Consider the following 20,588-nt stretch of genomic DNA (forward strand, 5'->3'; position numbering starts at 1 on the left):
TACCGCATGTCTTTGGACTGTGGGGGAAACCGGAGCGCCCAGAGGAAACCCACGCGATGCAGAGAGAACATGCAAACTCCACACAGAAACGCCAACTGAGCTGAGGATCGAACCAGCGACCCAGCGACCTTCTTGCTGTGAGGCAACAGCCCTACCTACTGCGCCCCTGCATTGCCCAATAATAATTAATATTATTAATAATATTGTAATTTTTCATTTATATGGCTTACAGTCACTTTTTTTACTAAAATGGGTAAGAAATTAGCTTCCATGTGTTGGATTATATATGCAGTAATATGAGTGTACATATTAAACAATGCATGTACAGTATGTCTATCCTATTTAGTTTTACAGTGGCCGAGCAATCTAAAATGTCAACAAATTCACAAGACCAGAAGTTGAAGATTGTTTTTGTGTAAAATGTATTTTCTTATAAATCTGACATCTCAAAAGTACATCACAAAAACAGTGTATCACATATAAATCAAATTAAAAAGCACATAGAAAACCTTTCAGCACTCTTCAAAAGTACAAAATACATTGCAACATAATCAAAAGACAAGTAAAACATTAAAAAATACAAATCGATCCTTAAATACAAATGAATGAAGGCATTGCATGTGGTCTTTCATAAAAAACACTGCAAATGCAGCAGCAAATTTTGCTCGTCTTGTAAGATCAATATTAAGATGAATAAAATTAATCAACATAAATTGTTTAAAATGTTTTGCTAGTAATGTATCCTTAAACCGAGTCAACCAGTAATAAATCCAGCCTGATCTCACTAGGAAACGTAAGTATTTTACATTTTGTCAGTTTAGTTCATACGAATTCGTACAAGTATAATCGTACGAAAATGTACGATTTTAAAAAGAAGGCGTGGCACCTAACCCCACCCCTAACCCCAACCGTCATTGGGTGATGAGCAAATTGTACTAAATTGTACGAATTAAATTGCATGAATTCATCCGAATTAGCCACTAAATCAAAAAGTTATGAATTGCCGTGAGATTGTGTTGAATAAATCATATGATGTCACATTAAGAATTTGGCACATTATTTAAGTAACACGCCAGATACTCCAACACATTTGAGTGAAATGACTAGTTTGATACACACATACAGTATAAATAATAGAATGAGTCAGTTTGACAAATGTTACATTAATTTATATACCCGTCCATGATTTTTTATTTACTGACAGTTAATTAGAAATGTTTCTTTTTTTCAGATAGAAAGAATACACATTCACATTGATTGGTGTTCATTAAAAAGTCTATATAACAGGTGAAAGACTGTGGTCTGTAAGTTCTTTTAAATAAATAATGTATATTTTATACTAAATCTGGCTTTTGTTTGTTATACTTACAGCAGGGGTCACCAAACTTGTTCCTGGAGGGCCGGTGTCCTGCAGATTTTAGCTCCAACCCTAATCAAACACACCTGAACAAGCTAATCAATGTCTTACTAGGCATACTTGAAACATCCAGGCAAGTGTGTTGAGGTAAGTTGGAGCTAAATCCTGCAGGGACACCGGCCCTCCAGGACCAGGATTGGTGACCCCTGACTTACAGTATACTCACTGGAAAATCTAACATTTGAGTAAAACTCAAAAAACTATATAGTATAAAAACAAATCTTTGAGGTTTTCAGCTGAAATGAACAACACTTTTATTCTAGCTCACATATTTTAGGGTGGATTATCAATTATTGATGACTCCCTTTTGCAAGGCTCTTTGCACAGTGGTATGATTTTAATTTAAACACTTTTGCAGTGGTAATTGATTTGTAAACTAATAAATCTTACAATGTTTCATCACCTATGTATCTCCTTATTTATGGCTTTTTCAATGTGGTAAACTTAGTCTGTGTTTACACTGGTGCTGTTTTGTAATAAAATGCCATTTTGAAATGAAAACGCTCCTGGTCCATATTGGGTGTTTTTACTGCATTTAAGAATTTTTACTGTACTGTACACAGCATTTTCAAAATGCTCCATTTGAGAAGTTTAAGGATGGCAGAGAAGTGTGGATGCCAGGTGTCTCTGTAAAAAAAGCATTCTAAAACACAAACGCACTAATGTAAACAGCGCCTTTTCAACAGTTTACCAACTACAAATACCACTTAAACCTAATATTATCAAAAGAAAAGTTCAGAGAGGTTTCACTAAAGTCAAAGTGCGCTGTTTACATTTACCTAGTGAAATAAAGGCAACTTACATGCCGAATTCACAAGCGCTCTTCCTCATGAGCAATGAGTGTACAGCCATCTGCTCTTAGAAACTAACCTAGAGCGCCATCTGCTGTTAGAAACTAACCCAGACTGCCATCTGCTGTTAGAAACTAACCTAGAGCACCATCTGCACCAAAAAACTAACCTAAAGTGCCATTTGCCACTTAAAACTATCCTAGAGCGCCATCTACTGATACAAACTAGCCTAGAGTTCCATCTGCAGTTAAATTCAGCTCAGAACCATTAAAAACTAGTCTAGAGCACAGTCTGCTGTCAAAAACTCGCCTAGAGCATAATCTGCTGATAAAAACTAGCCTAGCGCTGTTAAAAACCTGCCTAGATCACTGTCTGCTGCTAAAAGCTAGCATAGAGCTACATCTATTGTTAGAATTAGCCTAGATCATTTAAAAACTAGCCTTTACCGCTGTCTGCTTTTAAAGACTAGCTTAGATTGCCATCTGTTGTTTAAACCTAGCCTAGACTGCATCTGCTGTTAAAAACCAGCCTAGAGCGCCATCTGCTGTTAAAAAACAGCCTAGAGCGCCATCTGCTGTTAAAAACAGTTGAGTGCCATCTGTTGTTAAAAATTAGCCTTGAACGCCACATGCTGTTAGAAACCATCTTGAAGCTGTTAGCCTAGAGCACCATCTGCAATTTAAAACTATCCTAGAGTGCCATCTACTGTTAAAAGCTACCCCAGAGTGCCATCTGCCTAGAGTGCCGTCTGCTGTCAAAAACTAGCCTAGATCTCTGTCTGCTGTTAAAGGCTAGCCTAAAGCGTCATCTACTGTTAAACTAGCGCCTTCTGCTGTTAAACAAACTATCCTAGAGTATTTAAAAACTAGCCTATATCGCTGTCTACATTTAAAAAGTAGTATAGATTGCCATCTGTTTTTAAAAAACTAGTCTAGACTGCATCTGCTATTAAAAACCAGCCTAGAGAACCATCTGCTATCAAAATTAGTCTAGTGTCGTCTGTTGTTAAAAATTAGCCTAAATGCCATCTGCTGTTAGAAATCAGCCATAGATATATACACTAGATGTCGCCTGGCCTATTATTGTCTATTGGACGGAATGCGTCAATATCGCCGCCATCTTGCTACAGGGTAGCGCTCCTTTGAAATGAATGCGGGACCAAGGTACAGTGGAGGACTGTGGCCATGCAAAGCCAGAGATATACACATATATCTATGATCGGGAGTTTTCCTGGATGTTAGTATGTAATTTTTATTTTCTAATTACGAAAATTATTTTACATAACTTTTCTACATTGATGGATCAGTGATCGCACGGGCATTCCTGACAAAAAGCTTGTTTTTGTGTGCATAGAAATGTACTATTCACCCTCCCTGTTGAATTTAATCTAATCCATGTCCTGAAACACAGCTCCTCTCCTGCTTTCACTTCTCATACTGACGGAGAGAGCGATTCGTTTGTGAATGAATCCCCCGAACGACTCTTTCACTAACGTTAGGCGACAATAATACAAGTTTCTGGCAGTGCAGCATCTCGTTGTCATATTTCTTTTGCATTGTTTGCTGATTTTATTCAACAAAACTAGCATTAGCCGAGTGTTTAGTGCGAGTTGGAGCTCCTTTGCCGTATGGTGAATTCAGTAAGTGACTGTTATCATCAATAACGTTACCTGATTAGCACAAAAGTTCAGAACATACAAAAACAGAAAAACCCTTAATATTAGCTATAAAATGTTCTGCCTTTGTGCTTTGTTTTCTTTGTTTGCTCGTTACTACACCCGTAGACAGTGCTAAAGTCCCGCATCTTCACGTAATAACACTGTGTTGACTAGTGCGGTTGAATGACATTTGTCCTAGGAGCACTGTACCAATGTGGCGGCGCTATTGACGCATGCTCAGGGTCCCTATGCGATATCTAGTGTATATATCTATGGAAACCAGCCAAGAGCTGTTAGCCTAGAGTGCCATCAGCTGATAAAAACTAGCCTAGTGCTGTTAAAAACCTGCCTAGATCACTGCTGCTAAAAGCTAGCATAGAGCTACATCTATTGTCAAAAATTAGCCTAGATCATTTAAAAACTAGCCTATAGCGCTGTCTGCTATTAAAAACTAGCCTAGATTCCCATCTGTTGTTTAAACCTAGCCTAGACTGCATCTGCTGTTAAAACCCAGCCTACAGCACCTCCTGCTGTTACTACAGATGTCTGAAACTATTTTTCACCACAGCTCTACTTATCTTGTCACTCGATCATTGATACACTGACACTTTTTTATCATGTTAAAATGTTTACTGGTGTTATTGTGGAGGGTATGATATGGCACAACCTTAACAGGAACTACAATGATGTAGAGGTACACAGATTAAATGCAGCTTACGTCATTTCAGAGTTCCTAGAAACTATACAAATGCAGCCAGAAAAATATGTGTAGGGAAATTAGTTCTCTGGAAAACAAGCCTGCTGGCTAGTAAGTTCCTATAATTAGTTCAGTGTGAAAGCCCCTATTTTGAAAGTTTACCACCACAGAGACAGTGCTGTACCCTTTTCTGAAGGTGTGAAAACAAATAAAACCACAATGTCTCAGTGTCTTTGGCATTTTTTGGCAAGATAAACTCACCAAACAGAAGTGTTTATCTGTCAGTAGACGATTCACATCTAAAACATTGCACTTTGTCTACAGTTTTCAGTTTCAAGGCACGTTGTTTGTCCAAACGTCTGAATTCTGAGTCTTCTGTTCACAGTAAAGGTGCAGTGTAGAGTTGGGTCGGTAGACGATGCCATCGTCCATCGCTGATGGCCGATAGACTTCACGATGCTGAGCCGGCATTGCGATCCACCACCCCGCCCCCTTTCGAAAACCCGCTCGCAAAATACACACTCAGGCCCTGTTTACACTAATACGTCTTAGTTTTAAACAGCCATTTTAGAACGAAAACAATCCACGTCCACACTGGCGTTTATTAAGGATGTACCACTGGATCGCGTCTCACTATAGTTGTTAAGCGTTTTATTTTATGAATCTTATCTCAATCTAATGACTCTTCGGTCTTTTGAATCTATCAAATAACATGTCATAGCATCAGCACACTGCTTCAATCTTTCGCTTTTACGCTTGTACTTAGCAAATTTAGCGAAAACCTTAGATACTGTTGGTTGGTTGTGCAACTTTTTTACCAACCAAGTTTGTCGACGCCATTATAACGACACTGATCACTCTGCCTTTCAAAAAGTACGCAAAAAGTGATTGACAAGTGTGTAACTTATCTGTATTAATTTATGATTTAGTTATGGGTAAAACAAAGACCATGCGGGTCAGGTAGTTGAAACGGTAGGCTACAAAAAATAAATTCATTATGAATAAATTAATTATTCATGAATAATTAATTCACCGACGCCTACGACAACTATGCCATCGTCCATCCTAATGTTACACATTAGACATCGTACAATGCCAAATTGGTTGACATCGCACAACCCTAGTGTAGTGTCCATCCATGAGCTGCAGGTTAAGTTGATGTGCATTTAGATGTCGTGAGTTTCAGCGCCCCCTTGCTGTGCAGTTTTTGCAGCGTTTGAAACTCCAGTGGCATGCGATGAGGACCCGCATTGGAAAAATATCGATATTTCAGTCCATCAAAGTAATGATATTGAACAGGATTTCCGCTGGCGTCTTTGGCAAAAGGCCAGAATCCATACAGGTAGATCTCGTCACAGAAGCGTGTAGCCATCGTGTACATCAGTAATCCAGTAGTGGGTCGTTTGATATTGATTTTATTTGTAAGCCAAAACCTGAGAAATAAACACAAAAGGTTTAGATTTTATCCACAAGCATTAAAGACTTTTACAGTATTTTGGCTTGAATATTGTAGCATTTAGGATATTTGTAAAAATGTATTAGCCAAAAAGGTGTATATATATGCACTGTTTATCAATTATATATGAAATATATAATGCTGATGAAGCCAATTATGATATGGGGATGGTTAGGAGACCATGATGTACAGAGACCAGTATGCAAGTTTGGCCAAGATGCCCAGATTAAACCCCTACTCTTTTGAAAAACATCCTGGGATTTTTAACGACTACAGAGAGTCAGTTAGACCTCGGTTTAAATCTTTCATCCGAAAGACAGCACTCGCTGAGCATTATAGAGTCCCCATCACTATACTGGGGCGTTAGGACCCACACAGACCACAGGTTGAGCGTTCCTGCTGGTCTCACTAACGCCACTTAAAGCAGCAACCTAGCTTTCCCATGTAATCTCTTATCCAGGTACTGACTTAGCTTCAGTGCTTAGCTTCAGTGGACCATGTGAGAGTTGCAGAGAGCTAGCTGCCAGTTTTGTTTGTATCTGTTTTTTTTATTTATTTATATATACAGTTAAAGTCAGAATTATTAGCCCTGTTTATTTTTTACCCCAATTTCTGTTTAACTGAGAGAAGATTCTTTTTAACTTTTTAACACATTTCTAAACATAATAGTTTTAATAACTTATTTCTCATAACTGATTTATTTTATCTTTGTCATGATGACAGTAAATAATAGTTGACTAGATATATTTCCAGACACTTCTATACAGCTTAAAGTGACATTTAAAAGCTTAACTAGGTTAATTAGGTTAACTAGGCAGGTTAGGGTAATTAGGCAAGTTGTTGTATAATGTTATTGTATGGTTTGTTCTGTAGACTATTGAAATAAAATATTTTAAAATAAATAATAATATTAAAGGGGCTAATAATTATGACCTTAAAATGCTTTTCTTTTAAGTTAAAATTTGTTTTTATTCTAGACGAAATACAAAAAATATGACTTTCTCCAGAAGAAAAAATACAAAAAAATAAATAAAAGGGGGTCTAATAATTCTGACTTCAACGATATATATATATATATATATATATATATATATATATATATATATATACATCTATAATGTGGGAACCTGCGCTTGCATTTGTTTTGATGCAGGTGTGCTACACCTAGTTCAACCACTAGATGTCAAACTTACATACTGCATCTTTAAGCTAACTTATTAGTTTTTACAAAATGAAATGGATTGAACCTAAAACAATTAAGTTGTCCCCAAAAAACTCAAGAATTGTGTTGTTTCAGCTCATTTTAAAGAAGTAAACAAATTCGTCAATTTTTGAGTCTACATTTTTGAACTCACCCTCGTACAGCGTGGATTAGGCGGAGTGAAGGGTAAGCTGTGCGCACTTTCAGCTTGTGTTTAAGGATGAGCTCATTGACCGTGTCCACATGCTTCATGCCACCCTTCACCATGAAGGCAGGAATCCAGAGCACGCTGTCATTCAGCTGCCGCAAGCGCTGGATGAGATTCTCCTGCTGGGTTTCCTCCCGCAGACCCCCGTACACCCGCTGGATCACAGATGGGTTCATCGTGGTGAAGTCTGACCGCAATCCTACATCATCTGCGAAACCCTCCAGAGGAGCCAGGTTACATCTGCTCACCAATCAAAGAAAGGGCAAATGTTAAAACCACAATACATCTCTTGTTAAAGGGGACCTATTATATTATAATCACTTTTATAAGCGGTTTAAACACAGTTGTGTGGCAACATTGTGTGAATACAGCCAACTTTCTAAAAGTAAAAATCAATTAATATTTTTTTTTATAATCACACTTCAAAAAACAGTTTGTAAAAACACTTTGATTAACATTCTCTTTTTGTACATTAGCGCCAATCTAATTAGGATAGACCAGGCCCAGACAACCCCCCCACCCCCCGAAAAAAAAAAACCCAGAGGACCACCATGGATGAGGTTGGTTTCAAGTGGTTCATTTAAACCTAATTATTTTAAACATTTTAAAATGTCGTGGTATTCCAGAAACTATAAGACTGGTGGGAGCCCTGCTCTTTGTTTATTTGTTTGTTTGTTCGTTTCTTGTAATGACAGAAAAGAGAAGAAGTGGTTGAGTGCAATCTTGAGTCATGAAACTTTGGTTTTAGCATTATCGCAAATGCAGCTTTAAACTGGTTTTGGTGCTAAAGGGTTTGAGCTTTCTGTGGTCGATGTTCAGATTCAGGTCCTCATTCTGCCAAATTTCATAACCTTCAGCAAAAACTCAAGACATTCAGCAGAATGTACAAGGCATGTACAAAGCATCTAAATCCCTCAGAGCTATCATCAAATAGCATTAGAGCTAATTGAAGCACATTAGCCTACCTTAACATGTCTGAAACATGTCTAAAAAACAAGACATTATCTGAAAAACATGTCTGAAAAACATGACATTATCTGAAAAACATGTCTGAAAAACATCTGACATTATCTGAAAAACATGTCTGAAAAACATCTGACATTATCTGAAAAACATGTCTGACATTATCTGAAAAACATGTTTGACATTATCTGAAAAACATGTCTGAAAAACATGCCATTATCTGAAAAACATGCCTGAAAAACAAGACATTATCTGAAAAACATGTCTGAAAAACATGACATTATCTGAAAAACATGCCTGAAAAACATGACATTATCTGAAAAACATGTCTGAAAAACATGACATTATCTGAAAAACATGTCTGACATTATCTGAAAAACATGCCAGAAAAACATGACATTATCTAAAAAACATGTCTGAAAAACATGACATTATCTGAAAAACATGTCTGACATTATCTGAAAAACATGCCAGAAAAACATGAAATTATCTGAAAAACATGTCTGACATTATCTGAAAAACATGCCAGAAAAACATGACTTTATCTGAAAAAAATGTCTAAAAAACATGACATTATCTGAAAAACATGACATTATCTGAAGAACATGCCTGAAAAACATGACATTATCTGAAAAACATGCCTGAAAAACATGACATTATCTAAAAAACATGTCTGAAAAACATGACATTATCTGAAAAACATGTCTGACATTATCTGAAAAACATGCCAGAAAAACATGAAATTATCTGAAAAACATGTCTGACATTATCTGAAAAACATGCCAGAAAAACATGACTTTATCTGAAAAAAATGTCTAAAAAACATGACATTATCTGAAAAACATGACATTATCTGAAGAACATGTCTGAAAAACATGACATTATCTGAAAAACATGTCTGACATTATGTGAAAAACATGTCTGAAAAACATGACATTATCTGAAAAACATGTCTGAAATTATCTGTAAAAAATTGCTTAAAAAACATGACATTATCTGAAAAACATGACATTATCTGAAAAACATGACATTATCTGAAAAAACATGTCTGAAAAACATGACATTATCTGAAAAACATGACATTATCTGAAAAACATGTCTAAAAAACATGATATTATCTGAAAAACGTGTCTGAAATTATCTGTAAAAAAATTGCTTGAAAAACATGACATTATCTGAAAAACATGACATTATCTGAAAAAACATGTCTGAAAAACATGTCTGAAAAACATGACATTATCTGAAAAACATGTCTGAAAAACAAGACATTATCTAGCTTTCTCTAGAAACTGAATTTCATTGGACTGCGATCTTCTCTTATAAAAAAGAGCACATTATTACACATGCAGCCACAGAGGGGTGCCCACATTTTTGCACAAGAAGATTTTCACAATGCGACTTTAAAATACAGTAACATACTGCAGAAATGTCCTGCTGTAAAAAGTTCATATTACAGGTAAATACTGTGTAATTTACAAAATTGTTCAGATTCAGGTCCTCATTCTGCCAAATTTCATAACCTTCAGCAAAAACTCAAAACATTCAACAGAATGTACAAGGCATGTACAAAGCATCTAAATCCCTCAGAGCTATTATCAAATAGCATTCAAGCTAAGTGAAGCACATTACCGTATAACAAAACTATGGTTGTCTATCTCCTTTCCACATCCGCTCTTCAGGAGAATGCCTGAGTTTCCCACCACTGCACATGTCTTGAACGTCTTGTTCTTCAGAGGAGAGACTTCAGGAAGTAAACTATGGAGAGTTTGAGATACGCTGAATGTCCTGCGTCTGTCCAGAACGTAGCGGATGGTGTCGCCCGGCTTAAAATTGCTCTTGATAACCGACACGTCTCTCTCTGCGTCCAAGTAGCGGAGTATGTCTTTCCTGTGCGTGTGAAAGATGTAAAAAAAGGTAATCGATTACAGGCTAATACTGACATTTCATATTAGTTTACAAAGCTACCAGCATGCTAAAGTTAACCAAATGAACGCCATAAATTTGAGATTGTCATAACACAGTAGTGTGATTTGCAAAACCCTTCAAATTTCCATATTTGATATACCACAAAAACTTTGATGTCTTTGACAATTCAAACATGAGCTGGAAACACAGAGACAATCGGCTCCACACCTCACCATGTGGGAATGTGTGAATATGGGAACGCCAACTTCACCTTTCCTTCATTTACATTTGAAGCATACCCCTCTCTTCACTCACTCTCTCTTTATACTTACTCACACAGAATGGTCCTTTCCAATAATATTTAAGTTTTATATCAATCCAAGTGACTTTATCTATCATGTTTGATATCATTTGAAATGTTGATTGGTACAATGGTCTCATTCCCTCAGAAATAGACATAATCGAAATTATAGATATACAATTTAAGGTATCTTTTGAACCACTGCTAAGGGTGTGCCTTTACCAAGGGGGCTTCAATTCAAATAACCATTTGTTTCCTATCTGCTTGTTAAGTGGTGACGTGTTTGTGACGTATGTAATACTGTTTCCGGGTCCAAGCCGCCATCTATTTGAGTGAAGAAATCATTTGTTTATGATCACGTTTTATTCCTATCACACATTAAAGTTAATTTTATATAAAATCATAGTGTACACGACAATCTCTGGGCTTGCTGCATTACAAATACCAAAAATGTAACAATTTATAAAATAATTAATCACTTTCTGGCCATTGGATATTAGGCATGGACATATACAGTATACTGCGATCGTGATTTTCGAAAGCATCAAATCGCTTTTTAAACAATTATTATTACCATTTCATGAGTCTCCCCATTCAGTTGAATAGAGCACTTGGACCCGGAAGCCGCTTCAGAAACTCTTCAGATCTAACATGCCACTAAATGCACAAACCTTTTGTTATTCAACACACCCCTTTCCTCGAGGAGATTCTGTGATTACCTACTTAAGGGAAAGTTTCTAAATGTTCAGAGCGATTCTGTAACCAGATTAGCCTGTAGTGTGGAGCTTCATGCTCCATATTATGTATATTTTGAAGTCAGATATGCATCTTTTGATCTTGGATTTATCTTTGAGAATTTAATGTCTTGTATTGATTGTTTATGAATTGACTGACTGAATTGGCATAACACACATTTACCTGACTAATACATTTTTATGTTTTGAATTATTCAAACAGAGTTTGTGCTATTATCTCTAGATTACGTTAAGTCCATAACACTACAAGCACCTGTACAGGTTAGTAACGGACTAAAACACGGTAGACGGAGCAGCGTGGCACGCTTTACGATGCTCTTAGAGTTCCGACTAACACATTGGCCTTAATTCAAGTAAACTGAAACTGTAAAAGGCCTATCTAAGGGGATAGCAGATCTATGGGGACCACATAAAAAATATTGTAATCTGAGTAAGTAGAGGTTAATCGCCTCTGTTTAGTGACCAAGACTGGCATGCTTGTGTTTAAGAGATTGTATACTCGGCCGGTACAAGACTCAGGATGTTATAGGGATCTGAATGAAAGAGAATAATATACAATAACGAACTGAAGAAAATATTCAATCATAATCTAAAGTAATATTAAAAAGAAGTAAAATAATCCTATCAACATTTTGTAATTGGAGTCAGATAAAACGAGGATAAATATATATTAATATTCTAAACCACCTCATACTAAAATTGGAGTCAGATATAAGTTAAATTTAAAAGTAAATCAACATTGTGCACTGGAAAGACCGAACAGGCAGTGAACCTTCATCCACCAGTCGACACCATCGTTGGACTAACTGGCTGGACCTTACAACTTGAACTTAAGTCATAAGACTTCATGTAAATATAAAAAAAAACTACTACTGTTTTACCTCCACTGTTAGCAATTACCTAAAATTGTAACAGTAAATAAAATCAACAGTAACTTACTAGCAGCAGTTCACTAGTAACATAATGTAAATCAATTACAGCAAAAATACAGGTTTTACATTTACAGCACCATTTAACTTGCTGAATATGTATTTACAGAGATGTATCTTTACTGCAAAATATATAGTCATTTTAACAATGTGACTTTAACATACAGTAACATACTGCAGAAATGTCCTAGAGCAAAACAGAGTTCATATTACAGTTAAATACTGTGTAGTTTACAAAGATTGTTAACGAAAACCACTATTTTGATGCAATTGACACAAATTTCCTCCTAGTTTTCTGATGCAGAGCAAAAAAAAGAGAAATACTAACACACTGAGAGGAACATATATCATGAAAAACATTTTGGATCACCTAACCAGACCTTTATTCATCCCAGGCTCAATGGAATTATGTGCCCAGTAGGCATGGGCCGGTATAAGATTCTGACGGCATGATAACCTTGGTTTCATAGTATCACGTTATTGTGATTACTGCTCAAAAAATATGCTCTTTTTAAATGTCTGGGTATAAAACTAAAACATTTTGCCCTTTTAAACACAATATATCTGATTTTGAGAAACATTTTAAATGTTTTGGAACACTAAACATGTCAGGCTAAATGAATTATTGACTTCTGATGTCTTCATTTGTTTCAAAAACAGATTTTTTTACTATTAAAAACAGCATATGTGGATATCTGTAGATGCTGAAAAAAAACTAAAATCTTACACATACTTTAGAAACAGTATAGCAGAAAATTTTGGCGGTTTTAAAACCTTGACTTTTCTACACCGCGGTATACCTTGAAAACGGTTATCGACCAATGCTTAGTCCAGTGTAGAACAATTCCAGACACAGAGTAAAACGGTTCTGATGTTATGATAACCTTGGATAAAAATATCACAGCTTCATGGTATTGTGATTAGGTATGGGACGATAACCATTTTTAAGGTATATTTAAAAAAGTGAAGGTATTAAAACTGCCAAAATTTTCTGCTATACCGTTTTTACGGTATTTATAAGGTTTGCTTTAGTATCAACAGTATCTTCAGCAGAAAAGATATCCAAGATGCCGTTTTAAACTGTAATGAAATCTGTGTTTAGAGAGCTTAACTTGCTACAATTTAAGAAAACACATACAATTATAAAAAATACCTGCAAATTAAGAACCAACACAAACAACTGAAGAAACCCACTGCATTTATTAAACGCATCGCATCAGTTTATTTAGGCTAATAATTTACAAAAGACAATGGAATCATGTAATCAGGATATTAAAATAAATTATTAATTTGAATTATTTAGCCTGACATGTTTACTGCTGGGCAACGCAGTGGCGCAGTAGGTAGTGCTGTCGCCTCACAGCAAGAAGGTCGCTGGTTCAAGCCTCTGCTCAGTGTGTGGCAACCCTTGGATTAATAAAGGGACTAAGCTGACAAGAAAATGAATGAATGAATGAATGTTTACTGCTCTAAAATGTTTTAAAAGTTTCTCAAAACAAAATATATTGAGTTCAAAGGGGAAAAAGTTTTAGTTTTTTACCCAGACATTTAAAAAAAGAATATATTTTAGAGCAGTAATCATAACATCAGAATCTTACACCGGCCAATGCATATACTAGACTTGAACCTCGGTCTGCTTCACACCGCAACCTAAGTCAGCCACCGTTCATGCTGAGCTACTGAGCAAACCAGTCTTACTGGAAAAGCCATTCATATGGAGATAAGTACCATCTCGTAGTGTTCGTTTACACAGAAAATGCAGATAACATGTACCCACAAGCGCATATTTCTCAGTTCTCAAATAAGTAGCCCTGCACACATTTTTCCCAATTAAGCCAGTGTTGCCTTTATTTATAGTCCAGGTTACCCACCTTATTATGGACACAAGGGTGGCATTAATCTTCCATCCAACTCCCAAGTCAAGACCATTCAAGACATTGCCGAAAAGTTTCTCAGAGCCATTGGCCATCAGTCTAGTAGCACTTGGCTTCAAGTACCTATTGAAATGAAAGGCAGTTATTCACCAGCGATTTCAGCAGTGTATCTTCATTGTTGATATATTGAAATAGTTTGCCTTGTACCAAGTTTGGTAGTTATTTTGTTATATATATAAGTCAGAATTATTAGCCCCCTTCGATTTTTTTTTTCTTTTTTAATTATTTCCCAAATAGTGCTTAACAGAGCAAGAAAATTTTCACAGTATGCCTGATAGTATTTTTTCTTCCGTAGAAAGTCTAATTTGTTTTATTTTGGATAGAATAAAAGCAGTTTTGAATTTTTTTTTAAACCATTTTAAGGACAAAATTATTAGCCCCCTTAAGCTTTTTTTTTTTTTTGGATAGTCTACAGAATAAACTATCAACAGTAACATAGTAACAGAACAAACTACAATAACTTCATAATGGCAATAATAAAATAAATCAGTAATTAGAAATGAGTTATTATAACTTAATATGTTTAGAAATGTGTTGAAAAAAATCTTCTTTTCGTTAATCAGAAATTGGGGGGGAAAATGAACCGGGGGGCTAATAATTCTGACATCAGCTTTATATATGGGTGGCACATTTATTAAATCTGAAGCAACATTACAGCCATGAGGTAATTAGAGAGAGGTCTGGATGCAGACCTGGTGCAGTGCAATCTGACCTGCATCCAATGGCACTCGCAATTGAAATGTGAGATTTCAAAAATCGTACACAGCGGCCTCTGGTAGATTTGTAAAAACCCAAACTGAAAAAATACCTCCTGTGACATATTTGCCGCTCTTAAGAAATCTATATAGCGGTAAGTTTTCAGAATGAGCCTGGGTTTATGTCTGATTTTATGTTACACTCTAATAAAAAAAGAGTTTAAAAAAACCAACACTGTTGTATAATCTGAATATTTACTAAAAGAGCCACAAAACTGGAAAAAAACTCAAATGTATTAACAAAACAACAATATGAAATACTCATTTTACATTAGTGTGTAACCTAGCTGTTGGTGAATGTAAAAAGTCTTCAAACAAAAAATGAATGGCTTCCCAAAATAAAACTACTCTGAACTGCCAGTATTTCCATTAATACCGCACAAACTCATGCAAGGTTGCAACAAATTTGCATAATGGAAGTCTATAATTTACACTTGCTATTTGCAAACAACTTCTGCTTTGATAGAAGTTGGTTCTTGTTGTTGTAGAGTCAAAGAGATGCTGAATTTCTGTTCGGTTTGGTAAAATGACTCTTAAGTAATGGCATTGTCCATTCTAACTTTGTATCTTTTGCATTAGCATACACTTTTCCTGTCATCTTTATTAGTTTCCAATTTTGTACAGTGTTATTTTAGTATCATAGATATTAGCACATCAGTTTCATGTTCTCATGAAGTGTATTTACAGCACTCAGCAGTACAGTTTTATTTAATCAGTGTTTTTGTAAGAAAGTGTCACACATTCTGTGAATTTGCAGTGAAAACCCCCCTTTTTGAACTTTTATTCGTTAGCCTGTACGCCCTTGTCCATTATTAAACCGTTATATTGCATAATGGGATTTGATGACTTGTTTCTGAAAATCTGTACATATTTTTTAAACCCAAAATTCATTTACAAGACTTGCTGTTGTTGTATGGATAATGTCACTTTATGTACAATGTTCAGACAACAACATCTAATATCTTATGTCACGTCGCTAACCAGCAGACTAAGGAACAGCTTTTTCCCCAGAGTTGACTCCCTTTTGAACTATGCCCCCCACTGACACTTTTGCCAGCCCCTCAACCGTAGCCCTGTACTTGTACATGTGTAATGACAATAAAGTTGAATCTAATCTAATCTAATCTAATCTAATCTAATCTAATCTAATCTAATCTAATCTTCTAAATATATTTAATTTAAAAAGGTTTACATATTTGTGCTGGAAAACCAGAAAAAAACACAATTTTGTTAACAGAAAAAAATATATATATAAAATCTATCTATCTATCTATCTATCTATCTATCTATCTATCTATCTATCTATCTATCTATCTATCTATCTATCTATCTATCTATCTATCTATCTATCCATCCATCCATCCATCCATCCATCCATCCATCCATCCATCCATCCATCCATCCATCCATCCATCCATCCATCCATCCATCCATCTATCTATCTATCTATCTATCTATCTATCTATCTATCTATCTATCTATCTATCTATCCATCTATCTATCTATCTATCTAAAGCATAATATTATATATATATATATATATATATATATATATATATATATATATATATATATATATATATATATAATATTATAATAATATATAATAAAAAAAATAATATTGAGAAGAGTAATGAGAAGCAAATCATTCTGTGTGCTAAACACAAGTGAGTGGGCTTGACAATCCCCACATCTCTCCAAATGCACCAGACACTTTCTTATCAACGCTCCATATTTCTGAAAACATTGGTTAATGCAAGCCATACATACCTCTGGCTACATAATTCATGCTCTCTAGAAATGTATACGGGGCTACGTTTTCACAATGGGCCTATGTTGGTAAATAATACAACTATTAAATGTATGTTTAACACTATCTCACGACAACTTTTTAAATTAACAGCTAATTCATATGAATTTTTTATCGATCTCATTACAAACAATCTCATTTGTAAAAATTTAATATGATTTGCTAATTTCCCTATAACGGTTGAGTTTAGAGGCAGGGTTTGGTGCCACATCTCCTTTTAGAAACACTACATTTTTGTACGACTAATTTCGTACGAATTAGCCACTTAACTGACAAAACAGTTACATTTCCTCATGAGATCAGGCTGGTCTGATCTTAAAAACGACTAACTGAAGGTTTCTTTGAAGGATAAGTCTTAAGCACACCATAAAATAATAACACAATGCTAGCAGTTGAACACACAAATACACACCCGGGTTCCAGATCAGCACTCTGTACCTGAGCCCAGGTATGGAAATCAGTATCGGTAACATAAAAAAGGGACACCCAGGACTTAAATGAATTGTAATAGTTTACAAATTTGGACTGAATGCTACCTGCTTAACATTTCTCATATAAATATCTAAAACCACGTACAGAAAATATGCTGTCCTAATTATATCTCTGTTTGGCTTCAAGTGTCAACTGTCGAAATGTTTCTGTCAGTTGTTTGTGTGCAGAGCTCAGAAAAAGGAAGTGCAGAGGATGTGGCCATCCGGCTGACCGAATATGAATGCGAATATGAATATGACTGACAGATCTACACAGAACGAGCACTGACTCATAACTCATGTGCATCAGTTGTTGCCTATTTGAGTATTTTGTAATCAGATTTGGCAACTTTCTCATTATGGCTGCAACGTTTTTGGTTGTTGCGAAAAAAATAAATAAGTAAGGCAGACAGTCCGTCACTTGCAATGTTGTTCCTCATTATCGTTTCACCGCTAAATATAACAAGCACGGCCATTGTGTTTGACTTGGGGTGTTGTGGAGGGATTTTGTCAGACAGCATTTTGTTTGTAAAACTCAATTTTAGCAAAAGATGAGCAGAAAAGGGCCACACTGTCTGATAACAGAAATCATAAAATGTAAATGAGAACAGTTTTTACTATATATTAGGCTGTATTAAAAGACAAATGGGCTGAAATACAAGGAGATGATACCATGTGATTGTGTGATGAATATGCTAATTGGAGCATGACGTCATCTAACGTAATTAAGTGACTTTTTCTGGTGCCAATTCGTAACTTTTTGATTAAGAGGCTAATTCATATAAATTTGGACGATCTCATTCATACAATTGAGTATGATTTGCTAGATTCCACACAATTGATTTGTGTTGGGACAACATGAAGGAATTGAGTTAACCTATTAATTTTTTACAAATTTAAGTGGATTAAACTTAAAACAATTAAGTTGTCTCCAAAAAGACTTAATAAAGTTCAGCTCATTTTATATATGTAGATTGAACAAACAGCAAAGGGAATTTTTTGAGTCTATTTACAGTAAGTATTATGGTACTGTAATGCGTTTAGTTACGATAAGTATTATGATACTGTAATGTATTTAATACAGCATCATATAACTAAATTCTTCTTTAAATTGCAAATGAGCAAGCAGTCCCTCCACATAAAAAAGCCTTTATCACACGTCAAATCAATTCGAAACCTGACAGGAGGCTCAACATCAGATGCAGTTGACATTTACGTTGAGGTTTTTCATTTTTGCACTTCTGTTTTCAAATCATGCGCGAGTCTGCAGAAGTATAAAGGAAACCACATCAGATGAGCAGAAGCTGTCTGCTGTCCTCTCACTTACCCGACAACACATAACTGTCTTATGCACACACGCACACACACACATACACACACAAACACGCACATTCACAGGCACGAACGTCACTACTAAATCAAAAACAAAGTAACCTCTATTTTGAAAGGAAATGTGTCGTATCACAAGCTGTTTGGGCTCTGAACTGAAATCCATGAGCTTCTCTGTTGTGAAAAACTAAAGCGGCCCCAATGTTGTAAAGTGAAACAAATTATGAGCATGTATAAACTTGACCACATTTTTTTCTCTTCTTGGAACAAAACAAGCGTACGTTCTTCAGTGAGTAAGTTAAATTCACCTTAGCGAAGTGAACTAGATGAGTGTCTCAAATGTACTTCTGAGAAAACATTTGAGCAGGATGTTTGACTAATGTTGACACATTTCGCTTTTAGATGTTATGATAAAAGATTTACTGAAGCAAAGACACATTTATCAAAGACATGTTGAAATACAATGACCGGAAAAAAATAAGTAAAAAATATGAAAGTATGAAGTGTGTGTGTACCTTAATGTTTCAAAAATGTAAATATGAAAGTTAAATATTAATTTACATTTCTATTAAATTAAATTGCTATCTTGGCCTGCTTACATAGGATTTAAGTTTAAATTAGATAATTTAATTACATAATAATTACATAATTATAATAATTACTTTAAATAATTACTTGAAATATGGTTTAAGCACAAACTAAAATATATGATATATTAAAACAAAATTATTTAAAAATATATATTAAAAGTTATTACACTTATTTAAAATTATAAGCACTTAAGAGCTAATAATAACCATGTTTTTATTTATTTCAATTTATTATTTACCATACATTGCTTCTAAATACACCATTCAGACAGGTAGCTACAATTAAGTGTTTGTTTGTTTATTTGTTTGTTTTTTTGCAATGGGATGTAAGCTACATGTTAGCTATGGGATGAATGTAAAAAATGGCTATTTCTACTGAAACAAAGAAAGACAGTGTGAATCAATCTTAATTTAATTGAGTTGGGGCAGAAGACACGTCAGTTTAAGTTGACGACAGGACGCTTGCTACACAAATGAACGAATAAATACTCACAAACGAAGTCTAGTGAAGAAATACACGTATCGACCATCATTAAACCTCGACGCGGATCAGATTTATATTAACAGAAGAAGAAGAAGAGCTCCTTACCATGTCAGACTAGCTTTCTGGTGCACTTCGTTTCTGCCAATGTCTGTCGTCTTGTAAAACAATACAAGCAGAACGCTAATGGTGCAGACCGTCCAGTGTTTGCGTGAAAGCCGCATTTCGCGCGTTTATCTTGATTAATTGTTTAGAAATGATAAGAAAATGAACATCATAACCACCCATCTCATCTGAACACAAGAACCAACACCGCCTCCCCTCTCTCTCTCTCTCTCTCTCTCTCTCCCGAACACACACACACACACACTCTCGCTTTCTCTCTGACTGACACGCACATGAGCCAATAACTATAAGCTACAATTGAGGTCTGAATTATTAGCCTTCTTGTATATTTTAGCCAATCTCTGTTTGACAGGATGACTTTTTTCAACATATTTCTAACAATAATATTTTAATAACTAATTTCTAAATAACTAATGATGACAGTAACTATTTTTCAAGATAGTATTCAGCTTAAATAGCTATTTAAAGGCTTAACTAGGTTAATTAGCCAGTCATTGTATATCGATGATTTGTTCCGTAGGAAACAAAATTGCTACCTAACACTGACCTTAATGTTTTTTGTAAAAAAAAAAAAAAAAAAAAAAAGTTGAATTAAAACGTGCTTTTATTCTAGCTAAAATAAAACAAAAGACCTTCTCCAGAAAAAAAAATATATAGGAAATACTTTGAAAAATTCCTTGTTCTGTTAAAAAATCACAGGAGGGCTAATAATTTTGGTTTGGTTTATATATATATATATATATATATATATATATATATATATATATATATATATATATATATATATATATATATATATATATATATTTTTTT

The 20,588-nt window shown here is 35.0% G+C and overlaps 1 protein-coding gene and 1 long non-coding RNA gene across 6 annotated transcripts in view; both read right to left on the bottom strand.

Annotated features, from left to right (window-relative positions):
- LOC147834982 (uncharacterized) overlaps positions 1-20,588 on the bottom strand; it is a 184,121-nt gene that overhangs the window by 73,190 nt on the left and 90,343 nt on the right. The window lies entirely within an intron of this gene.
- On the bottom strand, positions 406-20,299 carry st8sia4 (ST8 alpha-N-acetyl-neuraminide alpha-2,8-sialyltransferase 4). Of its 5 annotated transcripts, none has more exons than XR_015500391.1 (6): positions 19,758-19,984; positions 14,152-14,277; positions 10,020-10,277; positions 7,374-7,667; positions 1,948-5,995; positions 406-1,408 (listed from the first exon to the last, which is right to left on the bottom strand). XR_015500391.1 is itself a non-coding variant. In NM_001099416.1 (5 exon segments), coding segments are annotated over 5 exon segments (1,077 nt in total). In that variant the 5' UTR covers positions 19,874-20,299; the 3' UTR covers positions 5,077-5,712.

The sequence above is a fragment of the Danio rerio genome, chromosome 10 (genome assembly GCF_052040795.2).
Source record: "Danio rerio strain M-AB ecotype USA chromosome 10, GRCz13ab, whole genome shotgun sequence".
In the NCBI taxonomy this organism is placed as follows: Eukaryota; Metazoa; Chordata; class Actinopteri; order Cypriniformes; family Danionidae; genus Danio; species Danio rerio.